Source organism: Schistocerca gregaria, chromosome X (genome assembly GCF_023897955.1).
Source record: "Schistocerca gregaria isolate iqSchGreg1 chromosome X, iqSchGreg1.2, whole genome shotgun sequence".
Lineage (NCBI taxonomy): Eukaryota > Metazoa > Arthropoda > Insecta > Orthoptera > Acrididae > Schistocerca > Schistocerca gregaria.
In genome coordinates, this window is record NC_064931.1 from 578890397 (window position 1) to 578910466 (window position 20070).

Sequence of the window (20070 nt, forward strand, 5' to 3'; positions counted from 1 at the left end):
CTACAAACCAGTCGCTAGTATCCTATCCAAAGTAGAGATACAGTTGAACACATTTAATTACTATAACAAACAATTAAAGATACCCGAGAATGAGATTTTCACTCTGCAGCGGAGTGTGCGCTGATATGAAACTTCCTGGCAGATTAAAACTGTGTGCCCGACCGAGACTCGAACTCGGGACCTTTGCCTTTCGCGGGCAAGTGCTCTACCATCTGAGCTACCGAAGCACGACTCACGCGCGGTACTCACAGCTTTACTTCTGCCGGTATCCGTCTCCCACCTTCCAAACTTTACAGAAGCTCTCCTGCGAACCTTGCAGAACTAGCACTCCTGAAAGAAAGGATATTGCGGAGACATGGCTTAGCCACAGCCGGGGATGTTTCCAGAATGAGATTTTCACTCTGCAGCGGAGAGTGCGTTGATATGAAACTTCCTGGCAGATTAAAACTGTGTGCCCGACCGAGACTCGAACTCGGGACCTTTGCCTTCCGCGGGCAAGTGCTCTACCATCTGAGCTACCGAAGCACGACTCACGCACGGTACACACAGCTTTACTTCTGCCAGTATCCGTCTCCCACCTTCCAAACTTTACAGAAGCTCTCCTGCGAACCTTGCAGAACTAGCACTCCTGAGGCAAGTGCTCTACCATCTGAGCTACCGAAGCACAACTCACGCCCGGTACTCACAGCTTTACTTCTGCCAGTATCCGTCTCCCACCTTCCAAACTTTACAGAAGCTCTCCTGCGAACCTTGCAGAACTTTCAGGAGTGCTAGTTCTGCAAGGTTCGCAGGAGAGCTTCTGTAGAGTTTGGAAGGTGGGAGACGGATACTGGCAGAAGTAAAGCTGTGAGTACCAGGCCTGAGTCGTGCTTCGGTAGCTCAGATGGTAGAGCACTTGCCCGCGAAAGGCAAAGGTCCCGAGTTCGAGTCTCGGTCGGGCACACAGTTTTAATCTGCCAGGAAGTTTCATATCAGCGCATACTCCGCTGCAGAGTGAAAATCTCATTCTGGAAACATCCCCGGCTGTGGCTAAGCCATGTCTCCGCAATATCCTTTCTTTTAGGAGTGCTAGTTCTGCAAGGTTCGCAGGAGAGCTTCTGTAAAGTTTGGAAGGTGGGAGACGGATACTGGCAGAAGTAAAGCTGTGAGTACCGGGCGTGAGTCGTGCTTCGGTAGCTCAGATGGTAGAGCACTTGCCCGCGAAAGGCAAAGGTCCCGAGTTCGAGTCTCGGTCGGGCACACAGTTTTAATCTACCAGGAAGTTTCAATTAAAGATACCGTTTGTCATTTATACAGATATCGAATGTTCGTTGCAACTGAGCCATTGTAACAAAATTCTTGTACACAAACCACATAGTATTTCCTTATATGCACTGTGCAATTATAATGACGAGTATTCATAGTTTCAACTTTGCGGATATGCTGAGTGCATGGATAGCACAGCGCATGAAAATCTGCCTGTTGCAAAACAGGTGTTATTAGTGAGAAGAAGAAGAAGTGTTTTGAACAGCAGAAATTCGCCACATTTGCAATGAGCACTTCAAGCGGACTTATGTGAAACGCAGAAATCACCGTCATTTTACAGGCAGATTTCGTGGTGCTGCATACGAAAGGTGTAATTTAAATTATGGGCGTAATTTTAATCTGCGTCTTGTGTTTCACAGTTATACACAATGCACATTTTATAATTATGAACCTATGCAAATGAGTGGTAGAAACGACTAAAATAAATACAGGCCATGTATGTGTAATTTCGGCAAACATGGAAAAATTTGAAATGTCCACGAAATCTATTGCAGTGGGCTATCGTAGCTAACACATAATTTCGTTTTATAGATTTCTTCAACTTTCTCGCATGCACTCTAGAAACATATGCCTCAAATTTGAAACCTGATGAGTTGCAAATAACTGGGGTATATCCTTGACAGTGAGCAGTTTGATTTGATCAATAAGATATGTATGTTCCTGTATGAGCATGTAACTGACAAATCAGTTCTGTTGGAAGAACAGTTGCCTCTGACAGAAGCGTTGAAAAGCTTGCTAACTGGTGAAACAACAATCAAAGAATTGGATTATCAAATAGTGTACGAAGTGTAGAGTTTATATGAATGCAAGATGTAAGGAGACTGTTCCAACAAAAATTTTAAAAGAAATGTTTTGCTCTTGGCTGACGTTTTTCAAAACTTCCACCCACTCTGTCTTCAAACATACGAAAAATATACATCCTCTTATGTAGCTTCAACTGGCTTGGCGCGAGATGCACTGCTGAAAACTACTAATCTAAAACTGCTACTTATTACAGACATAGAACAATTACAATTTGTTTCCACATAGACATGTAGTTACAAACAATAAGTTCATGACTGATTATAATGAAAATCGGGATGAATTTTATATATACACACCTGGAAATTGAAATAAGAACACCGTGAATTCATTGTCCCAGGAAGGGGAAACTTTATTGACACATTCCTGGGGTCAGATACATCACATGATCACACTGACAGAACCACAGGCACATAGACACAGGCAAGAGAGCATGCACAATGTCGGCACTAGTACAGTGTATATCCACCTTTCGCAGCAATGCAGGCTGCTATTCTCCAATGGAGACGATCGTAGAGATGCTGGATGTAGTCCTGTGGAACGGCTTGCCATGCCATTTCCAACTGGCGCCTCAGTTGGACCAGCGTTCGTGCTGGACGTGCAGACCGCGTGAGATGACGCTTCATCCAGTCCCAAACATGCTCAATGGGGGACAAATCCGGAGATCTTGCTGGCCAGGGTAGTTGACTTACACCTTCTAGAGCACGTTGGATGGCACGGGATACATGCGGACGAGCATTATCCTGTTGGAACAGCAAGTTCCCTTGCCGGTCTAGGAATGGTAGAACGATGGGTTCGATGACGGTTTGGATGTACCGTGCACTATTCAGTGTCCCCTCGACGATCACCAGAGGTGTACAGCCAGTGTAGGAGATCGCTCCCCACACCATGATGCCGGGTGTTGGCCCTGTGTGCTTCGGTCGTATGCAGTCCTGATTGTGGCGCTCACCTGCACGGCGCCAAACACGCATACGACCATCATTGGCACCAAGGCAGAAGCGACTCTCATCGCTGAAGACGACACGTCTCCATTCGTCCCTCCATTCACGCCTGTCGCGACACCACTGGAGGCGGGCTGCACGATGTTGGGGCGTCAGCGTAAGACGGCTTAACGGTGTGCGGGACCGTAGCCCAGCTTCATGGAGACGGTTGCAAATGGTCCTCGCCGATACCCCAGGAGCAACAGTGTCCCTAATTTGCTGGGAAGTGGCGGTGCGGTCCCCTACGGCACTGCGTAGGATCCTACGGTCTTGGCGTGCATCCGTGCGTCGCTGCGGTCCGGTCCCAGGTCGACGGGCACGTGCACCTTCCGCCGACCACTGGCGACAACATCGATGTACTGTGGAGACCTCACGCCCCACGTGTTGAGCAATTCTGCGGTACGTCCACCCGGCCTCCCGCATGCCCACTATCCGCCCTCGCTCAAAGTCCGTCAACTGCACATACGGTTCACGTCCACGCTGTCGCAGCATGCTACCAGTGTTAAAGACTGCGATGGAGCTCCGTATGCCACGGCAAACTGGCTGACACTGACGGCGGCGGTGCACAAATGCTGCGCAGCTAGCGCCATTCGACGGCCAACACCGCGGTTCCTGGTGTGTCCGCTGTGCCGTGCGTGTGATCATTGCTTGTACAGCCCTCTCGCAGTGTCCGGAGCAAGTATGGTGGGTCTGACACACCGGTGTCAATGTGTTCTTTTTTCCATTTCCAGGAGTGTATATATTCTACAGTGTCAACAAACTGGACAGTGTTGCAGCACCTAACACTACCTGGTTTTGCATTGAGGTCTGTGTATGGTTTTGATCTAATAAATATACCTGAAAATTCAGACATAGTCTACATTTTAAATATGGATCTTGAATATCCATAAACTTTTCTTGAACATCAGTGTGATCTACCTTTCCGTCGAGAGAAAATTGTACACCACCTAGGATCAAAAAGCCAGAAGTATAAAGGAACTGATTTCTACATTATACGATAAGAAACATGTGGTTCACCTTAGAGATTAAAACACTCACTAAGGAATTTTTTAAATCTTATTCTAAGAAAATTTCGCCGGATATCGTCATTTCATCAGGCGTTCTGGATAAAACGGTGTTTTAATATCAATGCTGAGAAAAATGAATGCATAAAACGATTTTGAATAGTGTAGGTGATGTGAAAGTAGTAATGAGTTGGGAAGAGAGATATAGATCTGTTGCTCTCATTGCAAGACCGAATTTCAATCACAGTATGGTATTTAATGAAAATTTTGTTTCAATTGAGTCGAGCATACTTAAGATAGTTTCAGATTAATCTGTAGCTGTAAGAACGTCTCTTTTACATATTTCTAAGATTCTGATTATGGATTATCATTATAGCCATACATTGAAGAAATCTGAGACAAAAAATGTTAAAATGTGTTACACAGGCACAGGTAGCCTAATATATCATGTAACCACCTCAAATATTTATATTAAATGTGATATGCATACATAATTTGAGATCAGCTTATCCTGATAATAATATTTATAATGTCACATGAGTCAATAAAAAGAATGTGGGTTCAATGGAAGATGAATTATCGGGAGAGATAATTACAGAATTCATAAGACTTAGAGCAAAAACATAAGCCTTTGAAACAAACACACAACGCATAAGGCGTAGAGCGAAAAGTGTGAAACGGTCATCAGCAAAAAAGACTAAGAACCGGTATTTACCTGTAATGTGTGTTAAACATTACTGAAAAAATTGTTGTGGAACTTACAGTTCGATCTAAGTTGCACAAGCTGTTGACTATATAACAATGTATGTAAGTTCGTTTGGCTATAGATGATAATCACGTCATATTAAATGATAAAGAGAGCACTGTTGCGTGGGGTCATTGATGTGAGTGTAACAGTTGATTTAGCAGTAGCCTACAGTAACATAAAAACAAATTTACATGATACATTGTCTTTTCATTCCATTAAAACACTTTCTGACATGATGTATGCACACGTATGTTAAACAACACAAGTTAGGTTTATCAGCACATGTTTATAAAGACAGCTTGGGGCCACTACCCCATTAACGACCTCTGTACCCCAGAAAAATCTGAGAACATATCAGGAAACGAACCATAGACATCGAAGCACACCATTCGGCTATGGAAGTGCTCGATTTTATTGCTCATGTGTGAAAATGTAAAAAACGTTGAATTTGATTCGTAACTGATGTTACTACCAACTGAAATATGACTGATTTTGTGTTGCGTGCGTGCGTGTGTGTGTGTGTGTGTGTGTGTGTGTGTGTGTGTGTGTGTGTGTGTGTGTGTGTGTTTCGAATAGCGCGTTTACCCAACGGGGGTGAAGCTTACGTATGTTTTTAAATACTGTACTACAGGCAATATCTGTTATGAACACGGCGTCATTTTACATAATTCAAGTGAGGTTTACACGATAAGTGAAAACTTGTGGAATGATATGTACAGCACTTGACATAATGTTTTCTTCTTAAATAATGCAGAGCCGAAATACTGTATTGTCACTTTTTTTTTTAGCCTGACACAAAAAATTAACATAATTTTGAACATCATGATTTCCTATTTTATTTTAATGCCCGCTAAAGTACTAGAGTGTGACTAAATGTTTCATTTTAATTGTAGGTAATTTTCTAGGCTGTGATTTGATGGAGGGTGGAAGGGGTAGGCTGGCGTGGCTTAAGAAGCGGGCGCGGCTTCATGCCAGCTTGGATCGTGACGTCATTTACAAAGGAGGCCAACACACACTGTGACTATTTTTGATTCCAAATCGGTATTGTATTTTTAATTCTATCATTGGCCAACAGTCTCTGGTGTCGATGACAACCGTCAAAACTCTGGGATTGTGTGTTCATAACGTGTGTAACGTACTTATACCAAAAAAACAAGGTTTACACTCAAGAGAGAATTTTATTCGCACCAAACGCCATACTGTAGAGAATATTCAGTGATGACCCATTGTCTTTCCCTGTCGGAGCTCAATACTGTTCCCAACGACAGTGACTCAAAATTTCTTAGGTATGGTCGCCTCTAACCATCCGTACCGTTTTAGTCTGAATGTCGGAGTGCACTACATATTTTTCAATTTATACGGATGTACTCCGCAAGTCACCGTACCGTGTATTCAAGACGATACAGTGTTATGAAAAAGTTCGGTATTTGCAAACCAAGTAACGTGTAAGGGGCTCATGGGCTCGTCATAATGTTGGAACGTGAGTGTATTGTATTATGTATGATTCGAATCACATCTTGACTGAATTTTTAGTTACTGTTTTAATAAGCTGCGTCTGTAGATAATGCGAAAATTAACGGAACGAGGATATTATTGTTCTTCTGAAAGCCTGCTGCACCCTGATAACGGAAAAGCATATGGTTTCTTCGCCATTTAATACAGCGCCCAGAAGTCTTCGACTTCAATGATCATCTACATCCTGTGAGGAAGGAGATGTATGAGAGGGGCTGTAGTATATCTCTCTTTTTCTTGTTTCTCGCCAAACAGCTAGATTGAAGTTCAACAGCTAATCTCAGGTTCGTGCCTCGGGGTTAGATTAGTTTTCTCCACTCATTCGTTTTATTTCTGCCGGTACGCTTTCGAGGCGACTGTGGTGTAGCGCAGAAAGCCAATCGAGGAGAGCTGTCTCGTTCTGTTCTGCGAAACATCCTACACCGTCGCTGACGTATCCACTGGAGGCCGGTTCGCTGGAAATACAGTATTCTCTTAGGATATATTTGTTATACTAATGGGATGACATCATTCATTAGTATCTGGGCACCACATGGGCTTTCGAAAGCGAGGTTGCCAACGCGCCTTTGTTCGATAGCGCTCGACTACGAGACACCCACTTCGAATTCTGGGAGGAAGGAGAAACTTTCGCCGCTATCAGTTGTCCAATAAGAGGAGGAGACATGCTGGCGTTAGCTTCCTGATCTCCAGACTTCGCATCAGCGCCCTGCATTGACTTTCAAACCTCTCTCAGGTATCTATTAAAGTGAGAGCATGCGATTCTAATGATGATGATTCTTCCGACGTATGGAACACTAGTCTTGGGGACCCTCTTGGTGCTATCCGAGGCCGGCCGGAGTGGCCGCGCGGTTCTAGGCGCTGCAGTCTGGCGCCGAGCGACCACTACGGTCGCAGTTTCGAATCCTGCCTCGGGCATGGATGTGTGTGATTTCCTTAGGTTAGTTAGGTTTAATTAGTTCCAAGTTCTAGGCGATTGATGACCTCAGAAGTTAAGTCGCTTAGTGCTCAGAGCCGTTTGAGCCAAAATACTAAAACCGTTGGCAATCAAGACAGCTTCCACTCGTCTCGGAAAGGATAAATACAGGTTCTGAATGGAAATCTTACATCATTATTTCTACAAAACAGTGGCATTTTCAGATAACAACTAAGGAGGTGGATAGCGATCACGCACCCTTCTCTCCAAAGGAGACGACAAGGACTCAATAATATTGAGATTTGGTGACTGTGATGACCAAGGCAGATGCGACAATTTTTCCTCGTACTCACAACACTATTCTTTCACGATATGAGCTGTGTGAACAGGGTCCTTGTCGTCTTGGAATACAGCTTCACCAGTGGGGAGCACACATTGCACCATGGGATGGATCTCATCAGCCAAAATGATCAGACAAGAGTTGGCAGTAAAGAGGCCTTGCATAGTAACTATGGAGCCCATGTTATCGAACACCATCGTAGCTCAGCTAGAAGTTGGAACCAATGTGAAACAAGACTCACCCGACCACATGACTCTTCCATCGCTTCGTAGTCCAGGTTTTATGGCTTCTTCACCACATTTTTCTGTTTCGGGAATTTGCATCACTGCGGACTGATTTTGGAATTCCAGGTCGCCCTGCAATTCTCTGCTTGTGAAGCTCCCTTGTTTTGGTGTTGACAGGGTTCGTGAGTGCGGGTTTCAGTTCTGCAATCAATTTTGCAGCTGTCGTCCTCTTACTTTTCGTCAACATACTCTCAGTGACCGTCTGTCACGACTGCTAAATACACACTTTCATCGGTGTTGTGACCTAGCGGATGACCTTTTTCCGATTTCCCTGTATGCAGTGTAACTCTGCCATCGAATGCCTCTTGGAATACCAGACATTTCGGCTACCGTGGTTACTGAAGCACCAACAATTTGCCCACGTTCGAATTCACTTAGCTCCGACATAATGCACTCACCGCTACACAGAACACTGTTGCCACCACGACTGACGCCTGTAACGTATTGAGGGCATTGCACAGGTGCCGTTGGTGTTCAAACACAGCGCCACCTGAAGGCTTATGCAAACATCTGCATGTGTGTTCATGCATCATTTCTCACGGTGTTACCGTGTTTTTGTTCAAGCCCTGCCGTCGGCGCACCTTTTAAACGATATATCAGCTAACACAGAGATATTGTCTCCTTCGAAGACTTTCCTCTCACCGAATTGTGATAGGCAGTATCTCGTTAAAACTTCCACGCAAAGCTCAGAACCATTGATGTTATTTGACAAGTGAATCTGGTACCCGTCAATTAAGACAACGCTCTTCCATTAATTCGCAGTTCAGTGTACATGATGGAGTGTTCGCTCCAAACAATGCGTCTTCTCACGACCATTAGCCCGTAGTTGGTCGAAATACCATCTTCAAGAAGCCTCTCCCGCAGCGAGCCGGGATGGCCGAGCGGTTCTAGGCGCTACAGTCTGGAACCGCGCGATCGCCACGGTCGCAGGTTCGAATCCTGCCTCGGGCATGGATGTGTGTGATGTCCTTAGGTTAGTTAGGTTTAAGTAGTTCTAAGTTCTAGGGGACTGATGACCTCAGAAGTTAGGTCCCATAGTTCTCAGAGCCATTTGAACTTGAATCTTTCCCGCAATCTTTGATCGCATTAGCGATTCAGTGGCTGCGGTAGTGGAATGCCATCACTGGGGAAGGGCCACGGATCATTTCCTTGGAGTCATTATAGCTAATTTCAGTCATTAGCATGCGTTTTAACCCTTCGTTGTCTTTGGATGAGCGCTCTAAATGCGAAACGTGACGGAGGAATTGTTGTCACAGTAAATGAACAACATAAGAACAAACATTCAATCACCTGGCCACATCTGTATGAGTATGGTTTACTTCCAGTTTGTCAATTACTCTCAATCGCAGTTCGTTCGTTCCGTAAATGATGCTTCGACGACATGTAACCACATTGGTTATTCCAAATGTTTCACAACATTAAGTTCTTTTCCGTTGTCAAAGAAGTAGACGTTTCTGATATTTTGTTAGCAGGTCGCAAGCCTACGGAGAGTGAAAGTACTATGCCTATAGAGGATTCTCAGCGACAAAGTTTATTTACCACAACGTAATAGCACGGCAGACTGGTATCAGCATAGATATTCAGACTACAGTAACCGGTTCTTTGACGGGAAACTTTATTTAGATAAAATGTAACAATAAGATGAAAAAATAAAACTGACAGTATATTGAATTTATATATTGGAGCCATCGGCGATTATTGCCCGAAATATAACGCACACCATAATAGAAAACGTAAACTAGTAACAAAAAATATAATGTTTGTCTATGAATGCCTCAATGTGAAACAAAATCAATCCTAGGCACAGCTGGTAAAATTATATCTCAACTGAATTTAACCTTCAGTTTCAAATAAGAGAACATTTTCACATCAATAGTGTGTTATTGTACTACAGCACCCTTGAGGGAGAGTAGGCCTCACTGATTGCGGCAGTACCTAAGGCAGCCTCGAACAGAACACAGACAAGTTGCACCCTACAACGAATGGAAAAACTAATAAAATTACAGCCAAGCGTTTTGACTCTTGTGAAGCCATGAGCCTTTTACCCATCACTAATTTAAGATACAAACACCAAATTAACCTATCAGAAGAATAAATTATTTCGGTAAATACCACACAGCTCGTATCGTGATCCACATAGAACAACTTTCAGACAAAGAGATGAAAATTGATTATGGCTAACCAGATTTTGGATTGTCTCTTTAGATAACCACAGTACCTCGGTACAGGAGAGTATTGCCCTCTCCCGGACGAGCTCGTAACTCTCTCCAGTCCCGCTGGAAACCGACCTGTTTGAACCGTTCCGCGCGCCTAAATAGGCGATCGCGGGCAACTGGACGCGGCAAAGCACGGGCACGAGAAAGATCCGACACACTAATCGTTTTAGAGATAAGTTACGGCTCAGTTTCCTATATTAAGATGGGACAAGAAGACTATAGAACAGTTTATGGTGTTTTGTACAATACTACTATTTTAACAACATACTCTGCTTTTGTGTTGATTGATTTTTGTGTTCCTTATATGTTTTCCTTTCTCGCCACTTTTCCGAACCAAACGAAACTCGTAGACAGGAGCCTCATAGCATTGCTCCTGAAAATAGAATGACATGTTTTATCAAAAAGGACGTAAATAACTATAAAGTGGCCATACAAATGTTTAACACAATAAACTATTAAGGAATTGAATACGCATTCACACAATATTCTATATGGTATCAGACTTTGTAGATAGAACATAAGGATGAATACTGTCGTGGTAACTAAATATTAAATAGCAGACAAAATACATTCGGATGTATTCAAATGTAGGGAAATGGGAACCATGCAAATTTCTGACGAATGTAGTCGCACATAAATGTCAGCGTAACAGACAGCAAGAGAACTAAAGATTTCGATAACCGAAAACCGGTACACAGAATAAAACAAATACAAGCAGAACATTAACAAATTTTAATTTTCGGCGTCGGGTATTAATTTTCTTCACTATGGAGCGATAGAATAATCTGTTAACATTGGTCCATTCAGGATTATTAGTCTCTGTATGGTAGTTACGCATTACATCACCTTAACAAGGCACTGACGAATTCAATAACTTCGTTATCAGTACTTGAAATTAGCTTGAAGCAAACAATAAAGTTCATAAATACACAAACTTTCATATTTTTCACAAAAGCTTTTTAGAAAAAAAATTGATTAACCATGTTCCTACTTAAATTTTTATCTGCTTATATGTGTCCAGTGTCTGACAGGTAGCAAAGCAACATTCAAAAGTTAATTAAAACTATATTTTTCTCTAAAGTTTTTTTTATTGAGAAGAGCTTTATTACGATACGTTTTTATAGATGTCTTAACTGAGTAAATGTTTCTTCCTCCCTTCCCTTTTTGTTGCATGGTTTCAGCGCTTCCATGAGCCACTGTGTATGTCCCATCGTAGCGTAGCTCTTTCCTCGAAGTTACACTGAATATGGAAGGCTGTAGTGCGATTGGAATGGATAATGATTGTTTTAATAGAGCGTTAAGAGAATGTGCAGAACCTAAGAGTACATTACACTCTTTTGTTTGTTGACAAATACAGAAAGTTTTAAAACTGTTTAAATTATTAATATGTGTAATCTCTGACGACAGCCAGTAGAAATGTCGTAACAGATCCGTAAAGTGTCATGAATTAAAAGAATTTATGTATCTCTAAAGTAAATGTTTCTCATGTACAGACTGGAATGTAATATGTGGCTAAGTGTGTACATTGCTTCTCTTCTCCGTTTCACAGCGTCATGTACTTAATTTTGCGGACTGCGAGAGGACGAGGCATGAGCCTCACACAACGCATTTTATCTCGCAATTCAGCCATCAGCTGCAGGATATCAACACCGAGGTAATCGTGCAATGGAAGTAATAGACAAATTACGACACCACTTTTATTGACATTCTCCATGAAATAACAAAACATTTTAAGCACAACCTGCTGGAAAGCAAACTAGCTCTACATTGCAAATATAATACTGCGTGTAAATAACGTATAATAGGGAACGAGTTAATGAGGAGAGATGACAATTTAATGTCTCGTCGACAGGGAAGTCATTAGAGATGGAGGACAACGTAAGTTAGATAAAAAAAAAGTTGAAGAATGTTGGCCATGACATATATAATGGTGCGAACCTGACATTTTCATGTAGTGATTCAGTTAAACTTTGGTAAACAGTCTGTATGGATGATTAAGGTTGTTAGAGCCCGACGCCGTTTATTCGGCATGGGAAATGGGCGTATGCTGTGGAATGCTGAGTGCTACTGGCGAGCGAGGACTCAGGGACGGCCGACCTGCTGCTGCGCCGGAGCCGCGGATTTGCCTTGCGGCTCTGGCTGCGGTCGCCCGATGTGCTTCTGGATCTGATCCCTGCGACAACACACGCAAAAAGTGCAATTAAAACATAGGCGTTCACAACAGTTTTCGTTTATATGTGAAACCTTCTTCCCTTCACCTAGTGCCAAAAGTCTGAACAAGAAACCCAAATACAGTTAAACAGGCACATATATCGTTTACTTTCAAACAGGTTAACTATTAATATCATTCTCAAAGAGTTAATAATGCTTGTATATCTCATTTGTTCATTCATTCAGTGTGATCCGTAGACTCCATTAAGAAGGGAAAGCTCCAGGGATGTGCAATGAATAAAGGTATACCCTAACGTAAGACAATAACATCGTAGAAACAATCTGTATTCTGTATTAACAATAAACTATCATTATGCAGTACTGCTTAACTCTGTTCACACTTATGCCATCTAAATTCAATCGAGTAAATTAGTAACACAGCCCCTACGACTTATCTTATAATCTAGATTAAGAAAAGGCAAACCTACGTTTCTAGCATTTGTAGACTTAGAGAAAGCTTTTGACAATGTTGACTTGAATACCCTCTTTCAAATTCTGAAGGTGGCAGGGGTAAAATACAGGGAGCGAAACGCTATTTACAATTTGCACAGAAACCAGATGGCCGTTATAAGAGTCGAGGGACATGAAAAGGAAGCAGTGGTTGGGAAGGGAGTGAGACAGGGTTGTAGCCTCTCCCTGATGTTATTCAATCTGTATATTGAGCAAGCAATAAAGGAAACAAAAGAAAAATTTGGAGTAGGTATTAAAATCCATGGAGAAGAAATAAAAACTTTCAGGTTCGCCGATGACGTTGTAATTCTGTCAGAGACAGCAAAGGACTTGGAAGAGCAGTTGAACGGAATGGAGAGTGTCCTGAAAGGAGGATATAAGATGAACATCAATAAAAGCAAAACGAAGATAATGGAATGTAGTCGAATTAAGTCGGGTGATGCTGAGGGAATTAGATTAGCAAATGAGACACTTAAAGTAGTAAAGGAGTTCTGCTATTTGTGGAGCAAAATAACTGATGATGGTCGAAGTACAGACGATATATAATGTAGACTGGCAATGGCAAGGAAAGCGTTTCTGTAGAAGAGAAATTTGTTAGCATCGTGTATAGATTTAAGTGTCAGGAAGTCTTTTCTGAGAGTATTTGTGTGGAGTGTAGCCATGTATGGAAGTGAAACATGGACGATAAATAGTTCGGACAAGAAGAGAACAGAAGCTTTCGAAATGTGGTACTACAGAAGAATGCTGAAGATTAGGTGAGATAACTAACGAGGAGGTATTGAATAGAATTGGGGAGAAGAAGAGTATGTGGCACAACTTGACTAGAAGAAGGGATCGGTTGGGAAGACATGTTCTGAGGCATCAAGGAATCACAAATTTAGCATTGGAGGGCAGCGTAGAGGGTAAAAATCGTAGAGGGAGACCAAGAGATGAATACACTTAGCAGATTCAGAAGGATGTAGGTTGCCGTAAGTACTGGGAGATGAAGAAGCTTGCACAGGATAGAGTTGCATGGAGAACTGCATCAAACCAGTCTCAGGACTGAAGGTCAAAACAACAACAACAGGAAAATGATTCTTTTATATCTGAGTAGCGGAATACCAGATGAGGACCTAGACACGTTATAATCCAACCAAAATAATGAAGAAATTTAGATAACTGTTGCAGCAAAGTGATGCTAATGTAGAATGCGGAAAGTGACGCTTACCAGTTAAGTTTCCAAAATGGCTGTCGCTCCTCTGGCCATGCGCCAACGCGAGACGCTATCAGATCGTCGGGTGATTGAGCTTTTCCGGGAGCTTCACCAACACGGTTGCCGATACCGTCGTCAGAGGCAGCCGGCTGGGGTGGCCAGCCATTCCCTGCGTAGAACGACTGGTACTGCGACATTGCCACTCCCACCAGCGTCAGCAATAGCGCCGCTTTCAGGTTCAACTGCAAAAAATCAGTGACATATGAAACACGTCTATCAAGACTCAACAGTTCAGTTGGCTCAAAAAAATGTTCAAATGTGTGTGAAATCTTATGAGACTTAACTGCTAAGGGCATCAGTCCCTAAGCTTACGCACTACTTAACGTAAATTATGCTATGGACAAACACACACACCCATGCCCGAGGGAGGACTCGAACCTCCGCCGGGACCAGCCGCACAGTACATGACTGCAACAGTTCGCTCACATTGGTGTAAAAGTCACCATTCCATTTACAGTGGAGACAAATCAATAAACATGCCATCCAACCTTGACAATTTGTGACATTTTTCTCTCAACTGGTCCGCTTTAGAAGGGGTCTTCATATACGGGGGGAAGAGAGAGAGAGAGAGAGAGAGAGAGAGAGAGAGAGAGAGAGAGAGGGAGAGAGAGTGAGAAAGAGAGGGAGAGAGAGAGATGGGAGCGTGAGAGGGAGGGCGAGAGAGACGGGAGAGGGTAGAGGGGATAGTGAGGGAGAGGTCTTACATTGTATGCTAGGAAAATCACTTTTACTCTACCATATGATTACCACTGACCATTAGAATGAAGATCATCTTATTTTCCCACCTTGAAACGTCATAATTTTGCGGCAGAGAGCACAACTGCACTGTTGTGTCGATCAACGACACAGTCCTCTATGATCGCAAATACCTAGGTTTAAGATTGGTTAACGAAAGCAAGCAAGAATCTGTAGACAGTACAGCGTAATTACTCAACGCTTTAGTTAGACTTTGTAGTGAGCAGGTGAGTGAAATCAGCCGTAATTAGTAATAGACAATATTGGATCGATGATTTTTGTTGCTATATGTGCCTAATGGTTACATAGTTCACTTACGGTAACAACCTGTAGAAGATGCTTCAGTTGATGGGGGACGATTCGAGAATTCGCAAAAGAGGATAAGCGCGATAAGACGCACTCTTGATGACTCATTCGTGAATTGGTCTTAAAGCAATCGATGTAGTCTAGCAAACAGAATTCTGAAAACCGTTTTGGTTGTTATTTTGATGACCACTTTAGGCAAATGTGGTTCTTAATTTACTTTTTGGAACCGCTTTATGTTGCAGGTCATCAGTAGATAAAGGCTAGTCACCTGAATCACATGAGGCGGGATTTACAACGATCCACTTCACAGACGAAAGCCATTTCTTTTCTTCATATGGCGTGGTTTTTTAACACGGCCTGACCAGATGAGGACCTAGACACGTTATAATCCAACCAAAATAATGAAAGCTTCTGGTATCAAGTTAAAGATTTAGTAGTTCAAGGTGCTGACTCTGCATTAAACTCACCTGTGATACAGTAACTGCAAACAGACATAGAGAGGAAATCATAAACAATCGTGTTTGAGGATTACTACAATACCGACTGTAGGAATCAGTTTTCGAGATAACACTGCCAGACTAAACAGATCACTTGTAACATACAGAACACTACTCCACTCTAAGATGCGAGAAGGCAAAAAGATCACGCATAACCGTGTCACACATGACAAACGGTCCACGCCTGGACGGACGTATGTCCCTTCCTTGGACACGACAAGACTTTCAGTATTCTCTCTGAGAACAACGGACAGAGACATAAGTAGAGTTGGTTCATATCTTCCGAATCCGATGTCAATCCTGTATCGCTGTTTGGGGCGTTCATGTCGACTTGTTTATCGGTTTCCCCATTTTCCTTTTTTTTTTTTAAACACACTCTGATATCGACGATGTTGACTAATTTCATTCAATGAGTACATAATATAATTAATAATAGATTTCTCTGTAATAAGGCACTGACAGTCACGATTTTGCTTGCAAACCAACGACGTGTTTAGGGTTATGTTCCGCTTTGTGTCTGAAATAATACGTGATCTTATAGCCTTAAATTAAACAACTTTCGTAATTTGTGGAGTCGTTTCAAAGTTGTTTGGTGTAGAATTATGAAATAAGGACTAAGGCAACTGAGAAAAACTTTTGGATAATAGTATAGGCAAAACAACGGGCCTCCTCTCCCCTCCTTCTCTACCACACAAAGTCATACACACACGCACACACACACACACACACACGCACACACACACACACGCACACACACACAGAGCACATCTCCACTAATGGATATCATGACCAATAGCAGCAAATTCTCCCAATCTACACCAAATACTCCACATTTCATAAGAGTGACTGGCATTTAACTATCATCTCCAAGATATCCTTTAGACCGGTGTAGTACCGTTATGAACACACTTTCTATGGTGCATTTCGGTAATTTCTATTTACTGAGGATGTTAATAGAATCAAATAATCTACTCCGTTCGAATAGGCCTCGGAAAGCCCAACGGTACTGACCGACCGCCGTGCCATCCTCAACCACTGGCGTCCTGGACGATAATATGGAGGGGCGTGTGGTCAGCACACCGCTCTCCCTGCCGTTGTCAGTTTTCGTGACCGGACTCGCCACTTCTCCATCAAGAAGCTCCTCAATTTGCCTCAAAAGGGCCGACTCCGCTTGCCAACAGCGCTCGCCAGACCGGACGGTCACCCATCTATGTGCTAGCCACGCCGAACAGCGCTTAACTTCAGTTTTCTGACGGGAACCGGTGTTACGACCTCGGCGAGGCCATTGGCACAAATAATCTTCTACTAAGTAGTAGAGTAGCACTGTGGTTCTGGCTACAGGCAGGGTAATAGGGCGCGACCGACTGCCGTGCCATCCATCAATGAATGGTGTCATGTGGATACGGTATGGACGGATGGGAGTCAACACACCGCTCTCCCGGTTGTTGACGAGTTAGCAGACCTGGTCCAACTACTTCTCGGTCAAGTAATTCTACAAATGGCACCCCTTCCCAGTCCTTCCACCAAGGAGAAGCTTCCGGCAGTACAAGGATTCGAACCTTGGTCCTTCGTATGGCTGTCATCAACGCACACCACTCAGCTACGGAGGCGGACCATTAACGATAAACAAGATAATAACGTAAAAGTATTTCTACAGATGATATAAGACCATAAACATATAACATATAATTATCACATAAATTCTGCCACCAACTTGTTACTCACGAATGATTCAAGGCTGTGTATTTTGTCGTTAGAGTTTTGTACCACGGTTTCATTAGCACCTATACATTGGCAGTGCTTTGTAGACTGAAACTGGCTGCAGAGAACCGGGCTCGCTTTCAGGAAGCACGTCCCCTTCTGGCTATCGCACACAAAGGGCAAGGTGCTGCGTCATTTCTCGCCTGAGAGCACATCCTACTTGGCCTTCAATTACACGCCACAGCAGTGTTGCGATGTTTATCGTATAGCTCCACTAAATTTAACGTCAAGTACTCTTCTTCATCCATTTATGGCGTCATTCAACGTTCCCAGGTAATTATTAGCAATATTTATTAATCTTTTTTGTAATATTCGAGGTATTGAAGTTTCTAAGAAAGGCAATCACGAAGTAACTGACTCCACTTACAAATCTGACGGCGAAATGAGAAACGAACGTACAGTGTCTGGTCATTGACTTGGAAGCTATCATCATGAAGTTAAATTCTCACTGGGAACTCATAAAAATAAAAACTATTTCCCAAGTTTTAGTTCCTTCATAATTGTTTGAAAGAAGATTTAGGGCAGTAAAATGTTTATTACAGTGTGCGATTAACCGATTTCGATTAACATGCAGTTTTCAACGGAGCAGTTTGTAATGTGTTGACGTATTGTTTATGGTCATGCGTATGGCAGACAATACGTAGTATAAACCATATCAGTAAAGTGCCTGCAAGCAGTCTCACAGGTGGCAGAATACTGTCTGCAAATGAACATTTGCGACTGTGCAGTTTGACTTTATTATGACCTTGGACGGTTCACTGGAGACAGTCGACTGGTAGAGCCTGTACAATATAAGATTTAAGATAGCCCTATACGACGCAGTAACATGCTACGACATACTCACTTCAAAATGGCATGTTAGCTCAAATCAACAGATATCAAACTACAATAAGTATTTTATAAATAGCTGCGGACAACATCGTCTTTTCAGCATTCTCAGAAACCAATGTAGAGGTTTGACTCATTTTTACGAGAAACAGCACTCTAGGTAAATGATAGAATATCCTATTGGTAACGAAGGTACGCTCAAACGACGAACTGCAAGTGCTATTGGCACAGCATAAGATACCCCTATGACACACAGAGATCAGCGATAACACTACAACGTCTCATAACAGAATTTGCCAATGACATTTTAAATTTGGTATTGTTATTTTATACTGTACTGTTTTAGTAGGTTATGAGACAGCTGAAGAAAGGAAACACTGACACTAAAAAAAGAAAGAATATGGCCTTGAAAATAAGCATCTTTTGTTAACAAATGTTTAAGTCTGCCTTGCCGTGTTTCAGACCAAAACAATAATCATAGTGGAACTGTAATATTAGAAGGCACAGCTTGCTCTGTCTTTCTGCAGCAAACTATACACTCCTGGGAGTTTAGAAATGTCTCCTTGTATATATTTTTGCATACCTTGGTTTGCACTGCGTACTGTACTCATACAGAAAGGGAACTACTTTCGTGTGTTTTATATCGGTACTGGTGCTGAGTCACTATGAAAATGTCCTAGCATATGAAACAACAAATTAAGCTACGAGTTGAACCATGATCCAAGCTTCAAATTTCAGCTCCTCTCATCTTCTTCATCGTTCATAGAGATTCTGTGGCTCGGTATGCAAACCGTCTATCCCTGACGGAAATCATAGATTATAACTTAGCCACAATTTGGGAATGTTTCGAGAAAATTGTTTATTAAACGGTAGTGGTTCAGTTCCTGGATCCAACAACAATGACAAGCTACACCGACATGATGGACTGGCACTGAAACACAATTATCTTTCGAAAACGAAACAGCTGTTCTTGATAACTAGTAATGTGTAAGCCCCACACAGTTTTAGTTGATACGAAAGTTCATTCCAGACACTGCATAACGCTTAAATAAGCAATTTCAGTACGTCACCGTAGCGGCTTAGACTGACATATATTTGAGGCAGCGTCCACACCTCTAGCAACAAAGCTAAGGAAAAGATTGTATACCAGTGCTTACGGAGGTAGCCTTGCCAATCTTTGTCTTCTATTCTTTCACACTTTTCCATCAAGATCTCAATCTACTAATGGACACCATTAGTAATAAAATCGATTATTTTGCTGTTTATGTAAGCAATACATAAAATGACACACGGTATTGTATCCTAAATTCAAAGACAATTGACGTCTCCTATCCATTTCCTATTAATGGGACAGTTTGGCAATTACTCCTCACAAAGTTGAATGTAGTTCTACGAAGTCCCATTGTAAAAATTAAATGAATACACCTTCGACAGATCAGTAAAGAACTCCACACTCTAAAAGAATGCATTCAAAAGTATACAGTCTTGCGAATAAGCCAAAGTCAGACGAAGGAAGTTAGAGGCTGCGGTTGCAGCGACTCACCATGGCAGTAGCACGCCGACACGCAGACTGTGCAGACAGGGCTATCCCCACTGCAGATATAGCGGCACGCGGTTGACGTCACGACCACTCTTCCCGGGACTGTTGCGGGCGTGTTCAGCAGAATCGAGATAGCTTACAACGCACACACGATAATGTTACTCCCTCTGGCGGATGAGTCGTGAAATCATCAATTTATTTCCCGGATGTGGTTCCGTTTACCGTAAGTGGAAATCCTACAAACCCTTAACTCTATTATGATTCCATTGTTATATTTACTGCCTATAGTTTCACAGGGATGTACAATGGACAATGGAATTCTCATATAAAATGTTTACTGTCCTGATCACGATCTGTAGGACGTACTAGTATTCAACATGAAAGCCG

General features: G+C 42.5%; 1 protein-coding gene across 1 annotated transcript; it reads right to left on the reverse strand.

Moving 5' to 3' along the window:
• Positions 1 to 11786: 11786 nt before the first annotated feature.
• On the reverse strand, positions 11787 to 19771 carry LOC126299221 (uncharacterized). Its single transcript, XM_049991003.1, has 3 exons — positions 19687 to 19771; positions 13972 to 14198; positions 11787 to 12276 (listed from the first exon to the last, which is right to left on the reverse strand). Exons 1-3 carry the CDS (start codon positions 19687 to 19689, stop codon positions 12186 to 12188), a joined length of 321 nt encoding a protein of 106 aa, XP_049846960.1. The 5' UTR covers positions 19690 to 19771; the 3' UTR covers positions 11787 to 12185.
• Between the last annotated feature and the right edge of the window lie 299 nt (positions 19772 to 20070).